The 16,066-nt window shown below is 33.3% G+C and overlaps 1 protein-coding gene and 1 long non-coding RNA gene across 2 annotated transcripts; both read left to right on the top strand.

The window, feature by feature from the left end:
• The first annotated feature begins 3,047 nt into the window (after positions 1-3,047).
• On the top strand, positions 3,048-4,069 carry LOC18613155 (ethylene-response factor C3-like). Its single transcript, XM_018115406.2, has one exon. The coding sequence runs from the start codon at positions 3,142-3,144 to the stop codon at positions 3,832-3,834; it is 693 nt and encodes a 230-aa protein (XP_017970895.2). The 5' UTR covers positions 3,048-3,141; the 3' UTR covers positions 3,835-4,069.
• A 5,880-nt stretch (positions 4,070-9,949) lies between these two features.
• Positions 9,950-11,833, top strand: LOC148764743 (uncharacterized). Its single transcript, XR_016024255.1, has 3 exons — positions 9,950-10,056; positions 10,692-10,771; positions 11,642-11,833. It is a non-coding gene; the product is annotated as an uncharacterized LOC148764743 (long non-coding RNA).
• The last annotated feature ends 4,233 nt before the right edge of the window (positions 11,834-16,066 follow it).

Here is a 16,066-nt window from a genome sequence, read left to right as displayed (position 1 = left end):
TGTTTTGATCGTTTTCGATGTTGTTGTTGTTGACAGAAATTAGAGGTGGATGATTGCCTAAGCTTGCCCAACTGATTTAAACACTTGACCACCTTGCCTCCCCTCTCACATCAATTCTCGTACCCTATTAACCCCATTATTCAGTACATTTTTGTTTTCGCAATAAGTACCACATCTTATGAAAACAGATTATCTGGTTCTAATTCAACTGAACTCATGTTTAGATTGATACACTTCTCATTTTCCTCCCTAAATTATTTGATTGCATAGAGAATGACTTAAAATTTGCAATAAAGAAAAAAAAAAAAAAGGGAATGGTTTAGGTGAGATCAATTTTTGAAATTTCTGCTAATTAATTGAGAAATTACATCAAATTAGTTATTTGATTAACTGCATTAAATTTTGTTTCTGTTTGTGAAAATATGAAAGAGGATGAAATTTTTGTTTGGTATGACAAATGCTTTTCACTGTATATGTGGCAAAAAAAAAAACAAATAAATAAATCATTGATTTAGAGGTAGATATGGGGCTATTATTGATTTAATGGCATGTTTGTGTTTTGATTTGCCAAAAAAACTGCCTTTGTCTGGTAGTTATTTTAGGAATTATGATTAAATTAGTCACTATATTATATATATTAATTTTTTTGAATTTTGTCATTATATTTTTAATTTTGTTGATTTTTAAAAAAAAAGTAATGAAATTGAAATATTTATAAAAAAAATTTTTAGTGTAAGTGACATAAATTTCAATGAATTTTGTTACTTTTTATTTTAAAATGAACAAAATTAAAAATATAGTAATACCTTTAGGCCAAGGATATTTGCAGCCATGGATGTTTTCATAGCATGTAATGTATTAGAGACTTTTCAAACTAAGCAATCTAGTACATTGGCAAGGTAGTAAGGACACAAGGAAAGGCTTGTGATGAACTGTCCAAAGCTAAATATTTACCTTTTCCATGTATGATTCAGGAGTCCCTTAAAGAGCACAAGTTATGCTATTTGGTCAAATTTTTTGGTTCAAACATGGTTATGACTGACTCAATAGGGAATATAATGCCCATATGTTATGAGTGTATATTAAATTATTGATCTTTTTTTTTTTAGAAACTTTTGTTGCTCTTCATTAATAAATTTCCAAAAATAGACCTTTCATTAACAAATTATAGCAGGTAAAATAACACCAATCCTTTGATATTATTTGTTTATTTGTTTGTTTGTTTAGTATATAAAGATGAATTGGGTAAAACTCAAAAAGCTTTCTTAAAACATCAAATGGACATTTTAGTGCTTCTTATTTTAAAATGATGTTTTTTGTCTCTTTAACTGTTAACACGATTAGTCAACAGTTAACAAAAATCATACCTAATAGTACACAAATAGTTTAGGACACAAATGCCCTCTTAAAAAAATCTACTCATTTTCTCTTTCAAAACTTAATAAAATTCACTCTGATATTTAATAAAATTCAATATTTGAATGAGAAGAAAAACCTTAGAACTTAATAAAATTCTAGAACGGGATTTATGAATGTGGTAGTTTGTCTCATTTTGATACTTAATAAAATTCAATATTTGACTGAGAAGTAAAAAACTTAAAACTGTTTATATATAGTAATGGAATCAAAATATTTTTAAATCACCCTAAACCCTAGTCTCAAAGAACAAATTTTGGACAAAAACTTTTCAACAAAATTAGTAATCACAAATAAAAAAAAAATCTCTAGACCCGATACCATTAAATTTGAAATATCCATAATTGAAGTAAAAATTTACTTTTAATACATTCTTTTCAAATAAAAAAAATCTCAAACTGTAAGGGAAATAAAAAGTTTGATAACAATAAACTTTACCTAAAGAGAGAAGTTTATGGTTTTTTAAAGCAGATACAGCTTCAAATTTCCAAGGCTTCAAAACAATTTTTTTTTATTTTTTTATTAAGATTTTGGAAGAAACAATAAGTAGATTTTTTAAAAAAGAGAATATACTTAAATCAAAAAATAATATAAAAGGTATTTATATCTTAAAATATTTATGTAGTATTAGATCTAATTCTTTTAATTGTTGATCATTGTTAGTCAAAGAGTTAAAAACATCATTTTGAAATAAGAAAAACCTTTAGAAGTGTTTTGAATGAGCTTTTTAGATTTTACATAATATAAATTCGCAAAAGAATTTGAATTTTAAGTTTTGATTACCGTCCATTTAAAATATTTTAAGATAGTAAATACTCAATTTGTCTTAATTTTTATTTTTCTTTGATTTTTATGAATATTTTCACAAAAACTTTGATTTTTATGAATATTTTCACAAAAACTTTGATTTTTTATGTATTTCAAATTATAAATTCAAATTCTGTTATAATATTGATATACAATATTTTTAATTTTTTAAAAATAAAAAACTGAAAACCCAATTTGAAATATAAAAAATAAGAATATTTGGTATTTAAAAATAAAAAATCATTTGATCTTATATCAAGTGGAGTTTTTTATTTTTTAAATTAAAAAAAAAAGAAATACGTACCTCACTTTTTTTTTAAAAAAAATTATACATCAATTAATGAGTCAAATATTTAAATATTTATATTAAATGAAGTTTAACTAATACTCTATTAGTAAGTTGATGTAATATTTGAATGTATATGAGATCAATGGCGAGTCTTGTATAAATAATATCTCTTTTATATTTCTAAAACAAAAAATTCTCTTTGGTTTAATTCATTAACTAGAAATTTCGAATAGGTGGTCTCCAACTGTATTCTATGTTCAAAGCTCGTCCTAATAAAGAGGAAGAAAATTCGCTGCCAATTAAAGTGACAAGTGGCTGCCACGTGAGCCAAAAAAAGGAAAGAAGCCGAAGTTCAGTATGGTGACAAAGCAATATACATCAGATGTTATGTAATTTTGGGTCCAACCCCGCCGCCGTGCGTCATTTGACTAACGTGCGTAATTGCTCTTGTAATATGAATATTTTAATGTGTGGTTTAAAAATATTTTCTCGATCAAATCTGCCCTTCAATTCTGGTATATAGAGGGTTTAGGTACTTGAAATGCTGTTAGACCAAAACAGAGTTGTCAGTGGGCACTGAGAGAAGAAAAGAACACGCTGGGCAAAATCTAAAGCATACCCATACAGCTATGAATAATCTCACACCAGATATGGATTCCTGTTTCTTTCAATACTCGACTCCAGAATTCTCCCCCGAATCATCGTCTGGCTCGCCAGAGCCCTTTTCTTGCTGGGATGACCTCCTTCTCCACCACAATTCCATTGCTTTCAACTTCAACGACTCTGAAGAAATGCTTTGGATGGATTTGTTGGCTCAAGGGCCTAAAGAATCCTCAGAGTCCAACTCCACCGATGGGCTAAAGGAGGAAGAAGTTACTTCAGACGCTAAACAGGAGGAGCCCAAGAAAGACAAAACTTATCGAGGGGTCAGGAAGAGGCCATGGGGAAAATATGCAGCTGAGATTAGAGATTCAACCAGAAATGGTGTCAGGGTTTGGCTAGGAACATTTGACAGCGCTGAAGCAGCTGCTTTAGCTTATGACCAAGCAGCATTTTCAATGAGAGGGTCATTGGCTACTCTCAATTTCCCAATAGAAGTCGTCCGGGAATCGCTTCAGGACATCAAGTATCGATGCGAGGATGGTTGCTCTCCTGTTGTGGCTCTGAAGAAGAGGCACTCCCTTAGGAAAAGGTCAAAGAACAAGAAAAGCAAACAAAACGAGGCCGCAAGGCAACAGCAAAATTTGGTGGTGTTGGAGGATTTGGGGGCCGACTACTTGGAGCAACTTCTAAGTTCATGTGAAACGGCTGCTCCTAGGTAAAATTCTTGCCATGAGGCAGGGGGCAGGGGCTGTTCCTTGCAATTTTTTTATTCCATTTCATTCTTGTTGTTTTCTTGATTTCATTTGAATCTCGGAGCTGTCCGACTTTTCTTGGGGGGCTGATTAGAGGGCTGTTGAATCTTGTTCCATAGTTCATCTTATCTGATTTTGGTTTTTTTTTGTAAAGTTGAAACTTGAAAATGATGGAAAATGTAAAAACTTCACCTTTATGTTATCTGCCTCAATTATTGCATTCTAAAACTATGGGGGCAAGATTTCGAGTGCTTTCCGCTTTATGGCCGACTTTATATTGTTTAAGGATTGTGGACTAGGCTTGCAAAAACCCAAAAGAATTCCATTTGGGGGGATTCAGATTAAAAAAACAAGGCCAATGAGATATTTTATGTGGATTACAAAGTTGAATGAAAGCTACTAGATCCGTTGAAATCCAACTTTCACATTGGGTTTTACAATATCTAAGTAAACAGCGGTTAAAATATGCTACTTCTACTAACAGTGTTCTATAAACTAGTAGATCTGTGGAATAATGCCTCATTGGCATTGGATTTCACAATTTTGAGTTGCAAAAGGTTCAATTTCTCTTTTAAAAAATCACTCTACGATTTATATCATAAGAAGTGGTGTTGGGGGGGAAGCGGGGAAGAGAGCTGTGCAAGATTTCAGTAGGAAAGGAATTTTGCAGAACAAGGAGAAAAAGGGAAAGAAGAAAACTTGTAATTAGCACAATTTGCATTATTTATTTCTATTAACGTCTGCCTTTTCCGATAGACACAAACAAGCACTTGTCAATGAAATTTATCCGAAATTAATAAAATTAAAAATAGATTCCGTGGAGTATCATTAGCATTTCTAAATAACGAAGACATCAGCAAGCAATTTGCCACTGGTGCTGCAACACAATGCTTTCTCTAATCGTCCACTTTCTCTTAGCTGTTTGTAAGAAACCCAACGGAACAATACCAGTTTGTTATAAACAAATTGTTATAAAATGTAAAGGAAGAATCTAAGCTTGTTTTTCAACCCCCATAACCGAACCCTCTTTCCCCATTACTATTTTATTTCATTTAATTTTCTAATCAGATAGAGACAAATTCATTTCGGAGAATTCATGTGATCAGCTTGTACATGGGAAACGACGCAAGGACACTGCTCCACCACCAATTGCTCGATTTTGAAATGAAACGACCACGACGTATTAGCTGTCGTCATTATAATATGAAGCTTGCGTTTCCCTCAATTAATTGTGGGAAATTTAAGTGTTTTTATCCGAAATCAAATCCAAATTTACGTTTAGATATCATGTAAACAGCTATAAAAGGACATTCAGTTCTTCCTAACCTCACCCTGGGAGTCAACAAATTAATTTTTAGCCCTATGCTTGTTGGACAGCAAATTCTTGGCCAGAAAAAATTACAAAAGAAAAAACAAAGGTTGGACAGGCAATTGAGGCAAGCTGGCCAATTGACAAATCTTGCTTGTAGCAAACGGGTCTTGGAGTAGTGAATGGGGGTGTCAAAAGTCTAATCAGATGACGAAACTTTTTTTTGCCGTGCGAGTTCTAAATTAACACGCATGAACCCTTAATAATCGTACTTGATTATACGAGAAAACAGGAAAAAGTTGAAAATAACACTCGTCCATGATAACATCCCAGCCTCCCTGTTTTGAGTAAGGGGGGGATCATATGGCGGAGGCGGGGCTGGGCAGACACTTTTTGCTTTTATACTTCAATTTAGATTTGGCCCCTAAGTTCACATTCCTTTCAAAACCTAAACTTAAGAGCCCTCGGTCGAATCTCCACAAGGTTAATTTACTTGATACTTTGTCGTCCGATGGTTAGTCCTTCCACAACATGTCGTTTCCAATGCCATCTTAGTTGCCCTGATTCTGCAATGAATATAATGTTTTCTTTCCTTTTCCTGCATTTCTATATTGATTCTGAATGAATCGGGCAAACAATTTGCCACTGATTCTGCGACATAAATCAGTTAGTGAGAACCCAATACGACAGCTGCCAAAACCTAGCATCAACAAATAAAGAAACTACTATAATATAAGGAAAGGAAACTGAAGAACCACTTCCCATTTGTTATTTTTCCGCAGTCAGAAACAGACAATTGCAGGAATTTCAAAGAATAATATTTTAGAGCAAGTATATCATAAGCAACCGCAACTCCTCCCTTAACATTTGCCTTAGGTTGAATTTAGAAATCAAACCACCACGACACACTAGCTGTCGTTTTCATAAAATGATCAGGCACATGTTCGTTTCTTTACGATTTATCTTCTTTTCTTTCTTAAGTAAAATAGAAAAGCATTATGAATTAATCAATTTGATATCCAAAATCACCTGAAATATCAAGTGAGGTTTGCGCCATCTATCGGATCCTTCACATATTTAACTATTGCTTATGGTTAAACAACATGTCAAGGTGAAAAGTTTAGAACCAATACTGAGTTGATAAATCTTTAATTTAAATCCTGAATTCATGTATAAAGATTAAAACACTAAATTATTTACTATTACTACATATCTATTTGGGTCATTGAAGTAATCATTACTCGTAACGGAATAACAAATTTATTTAGTCGTTGAGGTCTAATTGAGGATAAGACTTTCTCTCCGCTATTCTCTTTTATTTATGACGATTCACAATGAATAGATGCTGTACTTGAAAGGAAAGAGAAATATATATAAACCTTGGAAGCCTCCCATTAAAGATTTATTAAGTTAAAACCTACACAATCGCCAAATCACATTGATACATGCAAAGTCCATCATTAACTGATTACTTTAATATTAAATAGTCTTTCACACTTTGACTTAATTATTAGTTTATTTTATTAAACCAAAATTATCAATTAATAATAGCCCACAAAAAAAAAATTTTAACATTCTCCTATTTGGGAAATATTAATTGGAGTTTATTTTGATTTTAAGAAAACACTTTAGAAAAACAAGACTCTAAATTTTTTTTTTTGGATTGAAAATTCATTTCATTAAAATTGATTGACAAAAAAATATACACACTAACAATATTCGATCAAAGAAAACAGACATCCCAACCCAATTGTTATTCACCCCATGGAATTGAGCCTCGTTAAAAACCTTATCTTAGTAAACCCAGAGGGACAAATCAAAAATAAAGAAAAAAGAGTACTCATCAACCATGGGATAGGATAATCTCATAATCAAATTCAAATTGCCCTTCATATCTTATAAAAAGATCTCTATCAATATCAACAGCTTCTTGAATCAACACTGGTAGGTGTAAAGAGTTCTTCCATTCTATCATCTCATCCATCATTCTTTTTACCAATCTGGGCAATTGAATGTGCTGTCCTGTTTGACTCTCTTGGGCAGAAATCAATGGCTTGACAATTTATCCTTTCCATTAAAATTGCACAATCCTCAATAAGATGTCCCAAAGCTCCAGAAAATTATTGCTTTTTAATTCATCCCGTAACTACTTGGCTGTCCAGATAAATATCAGCAATCGTAATTTGTTTTTTAACACAAAAACTCAACGCCCAAACCAAAGCCCTCAACTCAGCTTCCTCCACACTTGCACAATACTATATTTTCTTTCCAGCAGCGCAAAGAAAATCACCATTCGGTCTTCTTATAATAAATCCAGCACCTACTCTCAAAGATCCATCGACATGGTCCACTGCTGCATCTGAATGTAGGGTCAGTCCACTTGAACGAAAGCCTCTATTTTCTCTCTCCACTATTCGAATCTCTGCAGCACTAACCTCCATAGCCATCAGATATTGATTTTTCATGTCAAGACCCAACTCAAGTGCCTGAACAGGATTCAAAATCTGGTTGCCGAAGATCCTTAAATTTCTTGCTTTCCAAATAGCCCACAAAATGCAAGCAATTTCTCCAACATCTTCAGGGCCAAGATTATTACTTACCTGGAAAATCCAATCAAAAACAGAGGTAGAATGAGCTCCTATGTCCCTAAAACCCCATTTTGAAGATAACCACGTTGCTCTCGCAAATTGACAGCAGCATAAAATATGAAAATCAGTTTCTTCATCCTCCCGGCAGAAAACACAAGTACTGTCCACATTAATTTTCCTCTAGCATAATGCTTTCTTGGTTGGAAGAGTACCTTTTAATGCTTTCCACAGAAAGAAGATAATTTTTCGCGGAATTGAGAGCTTCCAAATTTCCTTCCAAAATCCATCAAGAGAGCTGGACGAACAGGCAGATTGAGATTCATCCAAGAGAGACGAAATCAAGTGATAACCAGACTTAACCGTATATTTTCCATGCTTACAAACAGCCCACACCTGTCTATCAACAGGAAGCCTCACATTGAGAGGGATAGACAAAATTAAATTACTCTCATAAGGAGGAAAACACTGCATAACTTTTGCTTCATCCCACTTCCCACCTCCTGCATCTATAAGTTCAGACACCATCATTGAGTTACTTACATTTTCCTCATATGCCATTGCAGCCCGAGGCGTTTCATATGGGATCCAAGAGTCCTCCAAAACCCGAATATCATTGCCATTGCCAACTCTCCATACTAAGCCTTTTTTAAGAATTTGTTGACTTTCTCTGATGCTTCTCCATAGGTAATTGGGGTTAGACCCAACAAGGGCATCCATAAAATTAACCCTTGGAAAATATCTTGCTTTAAGAATTTTAAAAGCAAGAGTTGGCTGCTGCATTTGTAGTCTCCACCCTTGTTTTGCCATCAATGCTAAATTAAAGCAACTAGTATCTCTAAATCCCAAACCTCCAGAGAATTTAGAAAGACACAACGACTTCCAACTCTTCCAATGAACCTTACGTTTTGAATCATCCCCATTCTACCAGAACCTTGCTATCACAGAATCTATATCTTTGCAAATGGCCTCTGAGAGTTTAAAACAGCTCATAACATAGTTAGGCACTGCTTGGGCTACAACCTTAATCAGCGTTTCTCGACCAGCAGCTGACAAGAATTTATTTTTCCAGCTCAGAACTCTTTTTGTTACTTTTTCCTTCACATAACTAAATATTTGTCTCTTTGACCCTCCACTGATTAATGGCATTCCAAGATAAAAACTGAAATACCCCATACTTTGATATGATGATAAATAAAGTTGATCGAATGCAAATTGAGGTCAATTAAAATGTTTAAAAGTGATAAAAGACGAAAGAAGTAGTTTAGGATAAAATATTTCGCAAGTGAAAAAATAATAATAAAATAATAATAATTTTATCGAAGGAGAATTTGTGAGATAAAAGGCGATTTGGAAGTCAAGTGAGGCATAATAAGGTATTTTGGGTACCAAGGAGAGAAGATAAAATTTTTAGAATAAAATAATATTTTATTAATGAAATAATATTAACATATTAATATTTAGCCGGATATCGAAATCAGTCATGAAGAAGGATCATATGGTTGATCCAAGTCGGGGAGAAGATGACAAGCCCGACTCTATAAAAATATTTATCATGACATACATATGATGAATAGCATGTTTGCATGCTAGGAGAGTCTCGAAAAATTTACAAAAGTCGGTATTGTACCTAGAGGTACAATAAAGTTGATTTAAGCCTCGAACTAGATCAAATGGAGAATTTATGATGAAATTAAGAATTTTAAAGTCCCAGAATGGTTTAATATGGTGATTCGGAGTTTGAAGATCAATTTGGAGTCAAATCGGAATTTTCGCTATTCATGGGCAAAATGGTCATTTGCCACCTGGGGACAAAATGAGAATTTTAGAAAAGATTTTTTTGGCCTCATTTGACTTATTGGAGTATAATTTAACTTATTGGAGTAAGATTTGAGGTTTAGAAGTGAAAAATTTTAATTTCGGTATAATTTGGAGTAAAATGGTAAAATGGTAATTTTCCCACCCTAGGGGCAAAATTGTAATTTTCCACCACCAGGACATTTTTCCAGCACATGGTCTTTCTTTATCCTCATTTTGACCATTGACTAATTGTGTGGTGGAGATAAAAAGGATTAAAATTTTAAAATTTTAAAAATGGACCAATAAGAAAATGACATGTGTCATACCTTTATTATTTTATTGTTTCTTATTAAAAAGGTATAAAATCAGTCCATTTTCTTCATATGGCCGGCCAAGCAAGGAAGAGAGAGAAAGAGAGGAAGAACAAAGGAATAAACAAGAAAACCTAGGTGGAAAATTCAAAGAAAAAGTGAAGAAATCAAGGAAACAAGCTAGGTAAGTTAGAATTTCTTTAGTTCTCCTTGATACCTAGCTTACCCATGCTTTTGTTCTTGATTTTCATGGTTGAATATTGAGTTATTATGATGAATTCAATTCTGAAAAATGGGTTAGGAGAGAGAAAGTAGTTAGATTAATTTGATTTTAAGTTATGTTAGTGTTTTAAGTTAGTTTATCATATTTAGAAACAAAACAACAAGAAAAGAATTTATTTTCTCCCACAATCATTAATGGGCGAATTTATCATGTGTTGAGTGAGGATAAATTTGATTTTCATTTTAGGAGAATTGGTTAAGAAATGATGAATTATGAGCCTAAAAAAATAATGAAAATTTTCGGAGTAAAAATACGATTTTTACCCACTAAGGGTATTTTCGTAATTTACTACCGAGACTGATAAATTGAATCTCATTCACAATCATGGAGGTAATTTAGTTATAATTGGAGTGTAGAAAGTGAAAAGAATTGATTTGGAGTTAAATTGAAGATAATAGGTCGAATTAGGTCAACACCGCATTTAAGCGGTAGTCGGATAAGTTGTATATCATATCATGCATATATACCAAGCCTGAATTGATTTTATAATAGTCAAGTATTGATGTGGTGAATTATGTATTGTACATTGTGGATAGGTGGTGAGCAAAGTACACTAGTAAAAGTACAGAGATTGTGCTTGGAGACTGGGATTAGGAGTACATCGACTCCTAGAACAGTGAGTGAACTTATTATCGTCTCAATTATCTAGAGTAGTTTTATACAATTGTGTGATTTTATGGAAAATGGGTTTAAATGGTAAATTGCTATGTTTTAAGAAAAATTGTAATTTTATAAAATGATTTTATAAATTTTCTGAAAAATCGAATATTGATTTTGAAAATAGAGTAATTGGAGACTGCTAGTTTGTGTTGCAAATTTATGGTTTTGAATTGAATGGCTTATGATAATAAATGAGCATGAATGGCTAAACTGATTTTGGTGTTAGAATTATTTATACTGTGTATTCAGCCTTGAGAGGCTAGGTTGCGATAAATTATCATGTCATGCTAGAATGAATTTTATTGATTGATGGATTATATATTAATTATTTACTGTAGAGGGGGTTCCGTGGACCAGCCTATTAGAGGGGCACGGTAAACTCCATTATATTCTTACCTCGAACGGAGAAGCGCGTAGGGTATCTCCTAGGGTAAAACTTAGGGTTCACTTCACGCCAAGCCACCACGTAAAGGGAAACTCAGCCAACGCCAAAGAACGGCTGTATTTTTCTCAAACTAAAAATATATTTTAAGTGTATACAAAAATTTTAACAGCCTTGGCGGACTCGGTTGGATGCCCTGCGCAAGGTATCACCGAGTGTGAGTTTTGGCACCAGCCAAAGTTTTAAGAAATTCATAAGCCAAGTTGATTACTCGATTTATATGGATTGATTTTATTCGGTTGAAATGAGTTGAAAGGTAATGAAATTACAGTATGATGACTTATTTCATTTGTCTCCATTTACTCGATTTTAGATAGTTTAGATGGTATCTGTTTACTCACTGGGATTTTATAATCTCACCACCCTCATTTTCTCACATTTCAGGCTCAGGGAATTTCATAGTTAGCTGACTTTGACAAGGACTTTCATTTGGACTCGAATCGGTAAAAGCTAGAGGTTTCCAGCTTCCGATGCATTTTGGTTAGAGGTGGGCCCACGTGTCATTGTAAAAGAAATTTTATGCTTTGGTTATTTGCTTTATAGTATATATGAATATAATTAACATTTACGCTATAAGAATTATGTACCGATAGTTTTATGAAAATTATTTTACAAGAAAATAGTTTATTTTATTGAATATTTTTATTATATTTAAATGGTCAAATTTTTACTTCAAATGAACGTTTTAGATACTTAATTTGTTTTTAAATCATTAAATATATATTTTCTGCTTACCTACTACATTTTTAGCAAGTTTTGAGATTTTTAAAATAAAATGACGAAAATGCCCCTATGAGCCAGAAAACAAAATGTTATGTTCTGATTTGGAAATGATTTGTAATCCCTTGAATTTTGATATTTGATAACTATTGCTCACCGAGGAAGTGCGAAAGCTAATACGAGAGCCTTGCGAGGTTTCAATCGACATTCGGGGTGAAGAATGTTTGTCGAGGTTTCGTGGTTGTTGTCATGGGCCCGATGGGGAGTCTCGAGTCATGACAAAAACCTTTCCATTGTTCATTTATGATGCCCAGCAATTGACAAGCCATCTCTTTTTCCACTCCAGAAGTGTTTTTACTAAATAAGAATCACTGATTTATCAAAATTAATTTTTTGGCCAAAGGCTAATTCATACTTCTCAAAAATGTTTTTTAAAGCCATCAGCTCTAACCTTTAACTTTCCCAAACAGCATGCAATCATCCGTAAAAAGTAAATGAGTCACATTCGGACTTCCTCTACAAATTTCAATGCCCGAAATATCCTTGGAGGCTTTAGCCATTACTAAGAATCTTGATAGGGCCTCAGAGATAATCACAAATAAATATGGGGATAAAGGGTCACCTTGACGAAGTCCACGAGAAGGAAAAAATTTCCTTTGCTGGACGCCATTGATCAACACCGAGTAGGACACAGAAGTCAAGCATTCATCACCTTATCCACAAATAGATTGTTAAACCCCATCTTCTTCATTATTTCCTGCACAAACACCCATTCAACTCTATCGTATGCTTTACTCATATCCAATTTCAATGCAAATTTACCCATTGATCCTTGTCTTTTATTATGCAAGTGATGAATTATTTCATGTGCCACAATAATATTGTCTGAAATTAATCTCCCAGGAACAAAGGCGCTCTGATTATCAGCGATCACTTGATTCAAAATAGGCTTAATTCTATTGGTGCGAACTTTTGAAGTTATCTTGTAGAGCACATTACATAAGTTGATGGGTCGAAACTGAAAAATTTGTTCAACTTGGGCAATCTTTGGAATGAGCACAATCAGAGTGTGATTGATATCTTGAAAAGGGAAGGAACCTTCCAAGAATTCAACTACAAATCGGTGAACAAACTTACTCATCTTATACCAATATTTCTGGAAAAACAAAGCAGGCAATCCATCAAGACTAGGGGCTTTTGTGGGGTGCATCTGGAATAATGCTGCTCTAACTTCTTCGACGGTAATATCAGCATTTAACTCAATATTCATATCCTCAAAGACCTTTGGATGAATAGCAGTAAGCACATGCTCAATTAACGTTGGTCTTGATGAAGAAAATAATTTTGTGAAAAAGTCACAAGCCTCATCTTCCAACTCCTCTTGCGATTCCGCCCATTCACCACTATCTTTTTTAAAAGCCCAGATAGTATTTTTTTTTTCGATGTTCAAAGGCCCAACGATGAAAGAACTTAGTGTTCTTATCCCCATCCTTAAGCCATTCAACTCATGATCGTTGCTTCCACATCAATTCCTCAATCTTTAACATCTCATGAAGCTCTCTTTGTATCAGCTTAGCTCTAATAAATCGACCATCCACTTCATGGGCTGCTTGTAACTCCTTTTTTTTCTTCTGAATCTGCACTTGAATTTCTTTTATTGGATTTGGATTTTGATGCCCCAATTTTTGTTTTGTAGAAGACAGTTGGTGTAGAAAGTTGCCAATGTTGCCATCGCACCTTTCCATTTCAGTTGATACTATTCTCTCACACCTACTATCATTAATCCAAGCCGATTCAAAGTGCCATCTTCTTTTCCAAAACATACGCTTGTGGTGAATTAATTCAATACGTTGCATGGCATGATCAGACGCTCCAATCACATCATTGAAGACCATTGCTCTATTAAATATTACACTCCAATCTGAATTACTAAAAACTTGGTCCAATTTGCATCTTATGAGTTCACCTTCATCCCTATTATTCCACCAAGTAAACTTGGGACCCACAAACCTTAACTCATGAAATCCTCAATCAGCACAAACATTTCGAAAGTCTCTCATTCGAACTTCATTACGTTCAATACCTCCCTCCTTTTCACTAGCATAAAAAACTTCACTAAAATCCCCCATACAAAGCCATGGCATGTTATATTGCCCATGAAGAAGCCTCAATAGGTTCCATGCTTCTTGCTTTCCACTTACAGATGAACTCCCATAAAAACCTGTCACCCTCCATTATCTTTTCAAAAAAATCACAACAACATCAATATGGTTTCTTGAATAAGACTTAATTGACAAATCAATTTCCTTCCTCAAAAGTAATGCAAGGCCACCTAATCGACCTTCATCAACTGTTAAACAATTTTCCATACCCATTGATACTCTTATTCACTGCATTTTTACATTGCTTTTCTTAGTTGCCATTAGAAAAACAATGTCGGGATTTTTGCTTCTCAAGTAATCGAGAAGGAGTTGAATTGTTTGAGGGTTTCCGAGCCCTCGACAGTTCCAACATAAAAGCCTCATTTATCTAGGCGGTGCTGGTCAAAAAGACCACTCTGCACCGTCGTTTGATCAAGTAAATCTCTTCCCAGTTTAGATTTCTTTAAGGCCACCTGCTTCTGACTTGCATCTAAAATCATTTTTCGTTTGCCTTTCTTTGATGCACCTGTCCTTCTATACAGACTAGAAATTAAATCTTCATTTCCCTTGATATTATCGTTTTCAACAAGTGCCTGACTATCATAAACATTATCATTCCCTTGTTGTGGCCACAATTTAAAAAAAATATTTAACCCTTAGAGACAATGTATTAATGATTTTGTCCAACAAAAACATCAAATATTAAATTATGACAGTCATTATGCCACGTATTGACATAGGATTGATCCATAATTACAAGTACGAGTGATCTTATCGACAATGGATCTTAGTGTGGTTGTGTAGCAAGAAAATAGCACCCAAATGGGATCCAAATGTACTAGTTTCATTAGCAGTCCTCTTGTTGATTTCTTTAAATATATTGAGAACACTTAAATGGTATTGTTCTCTTTGACATATTAGGTCCCACAATTTTATCCTATAAAAGGTGTCTCATAACTTGAAGATAATGTGTACACTTGAATGCCCAATCTCAGTCTAATACACAATCGATGTAAAATTCATAGCTCCACTCTATGACCATGACATCCTCCACCCTCCTAAGGCCTATTATCCTTAGTGGTATATTACTAATACCTTAGATCGACTCTGATACCAACTCATGTCATGGTCTACACCAATTTGTAAAGTATTATTCGTTTTATCCTATTCAACCTCATGATTTAATGCATTCACATTTGACTTTTATAAAAGATTTCAAATTTGGATTCCCTCACTTCATAAGTTGTACTACTGTCTATAATATCGAACAAATTAATATTTTTCCCAACGCAACATATTGTTAAAAAAAAAGTGATAGTATTTCTATATATATGTACCATCACATCGATCATCTTATCATATTAAGGATTTTTTTTGTCTTAATTTGCTGATTAGCTTCTCATGATAACGAAAATGTTGACCGGTTAGCTATACGTGCTCATCACTTTAATGATTTGCTATATACTCTTGATCACATGCCCGAGGCTTTAAAAAGAAGAGGGTTGAATTTTCACTTAAAAATAGATGTGAGGTACTAAAGTTCTAAATAAAATGTATCACAATCATAATTTAATTGTATACAAAAAAATTTATCAATTTACTCTAACGCGCAAAATTCATTGGATTTGGCCAAATTCTAATCCAACCCAATCCAATTTCATTAGAAATATTTAACAATTCAAATTTTTTTCAATTTAAAACATAAAATGACTTAAATTTGATTCAAATTAAATTAACTCAAATTCAGAATAACCTGAACTTAGACAATTAGAATAACTAATTCAAAAGTATATGAATCTAAATAATTCGTTCAAATTCAATTTGATTTGAATTTGAAAAAGTTATAATCTCTAATTGATTGAAATGTAAATAACTCGAATATCAAACTTAAATAATGAAATATAAAATGACTTGATTTCAATAATAATTCAAATTTCATTCGATTTAA

The sequence above is a fragment of the Theobroma cacao genome, chromosome 1, assembly GCF_053813885.1.
Source record: "Theobroma cacao isolate CCN51 chromosome 1, ASM5381388v1, whole genome shotgun sequence".
NCBI classification, from domain to species: Eukaryota; Viridiplantae; Streptophyta; class Magnoliopsida; order Malvales; family Malvaceae; genus Theobroma; species Theobroma cacao.
Note: the sequence above shows the minus strand (reverse complement) of the source record. Positions and strands in the feature narration are given on the sequence as shown.

Bases quoted from the DNA above. Each gene is read 5' to 3' on its own strand.
- LOC18613155 (XM_018115406.2), top strand. From the start codon at position 3,142: ATGAATAATCTCACACCAGATATGGATTCCTGTTTCTTTCAATACTCG.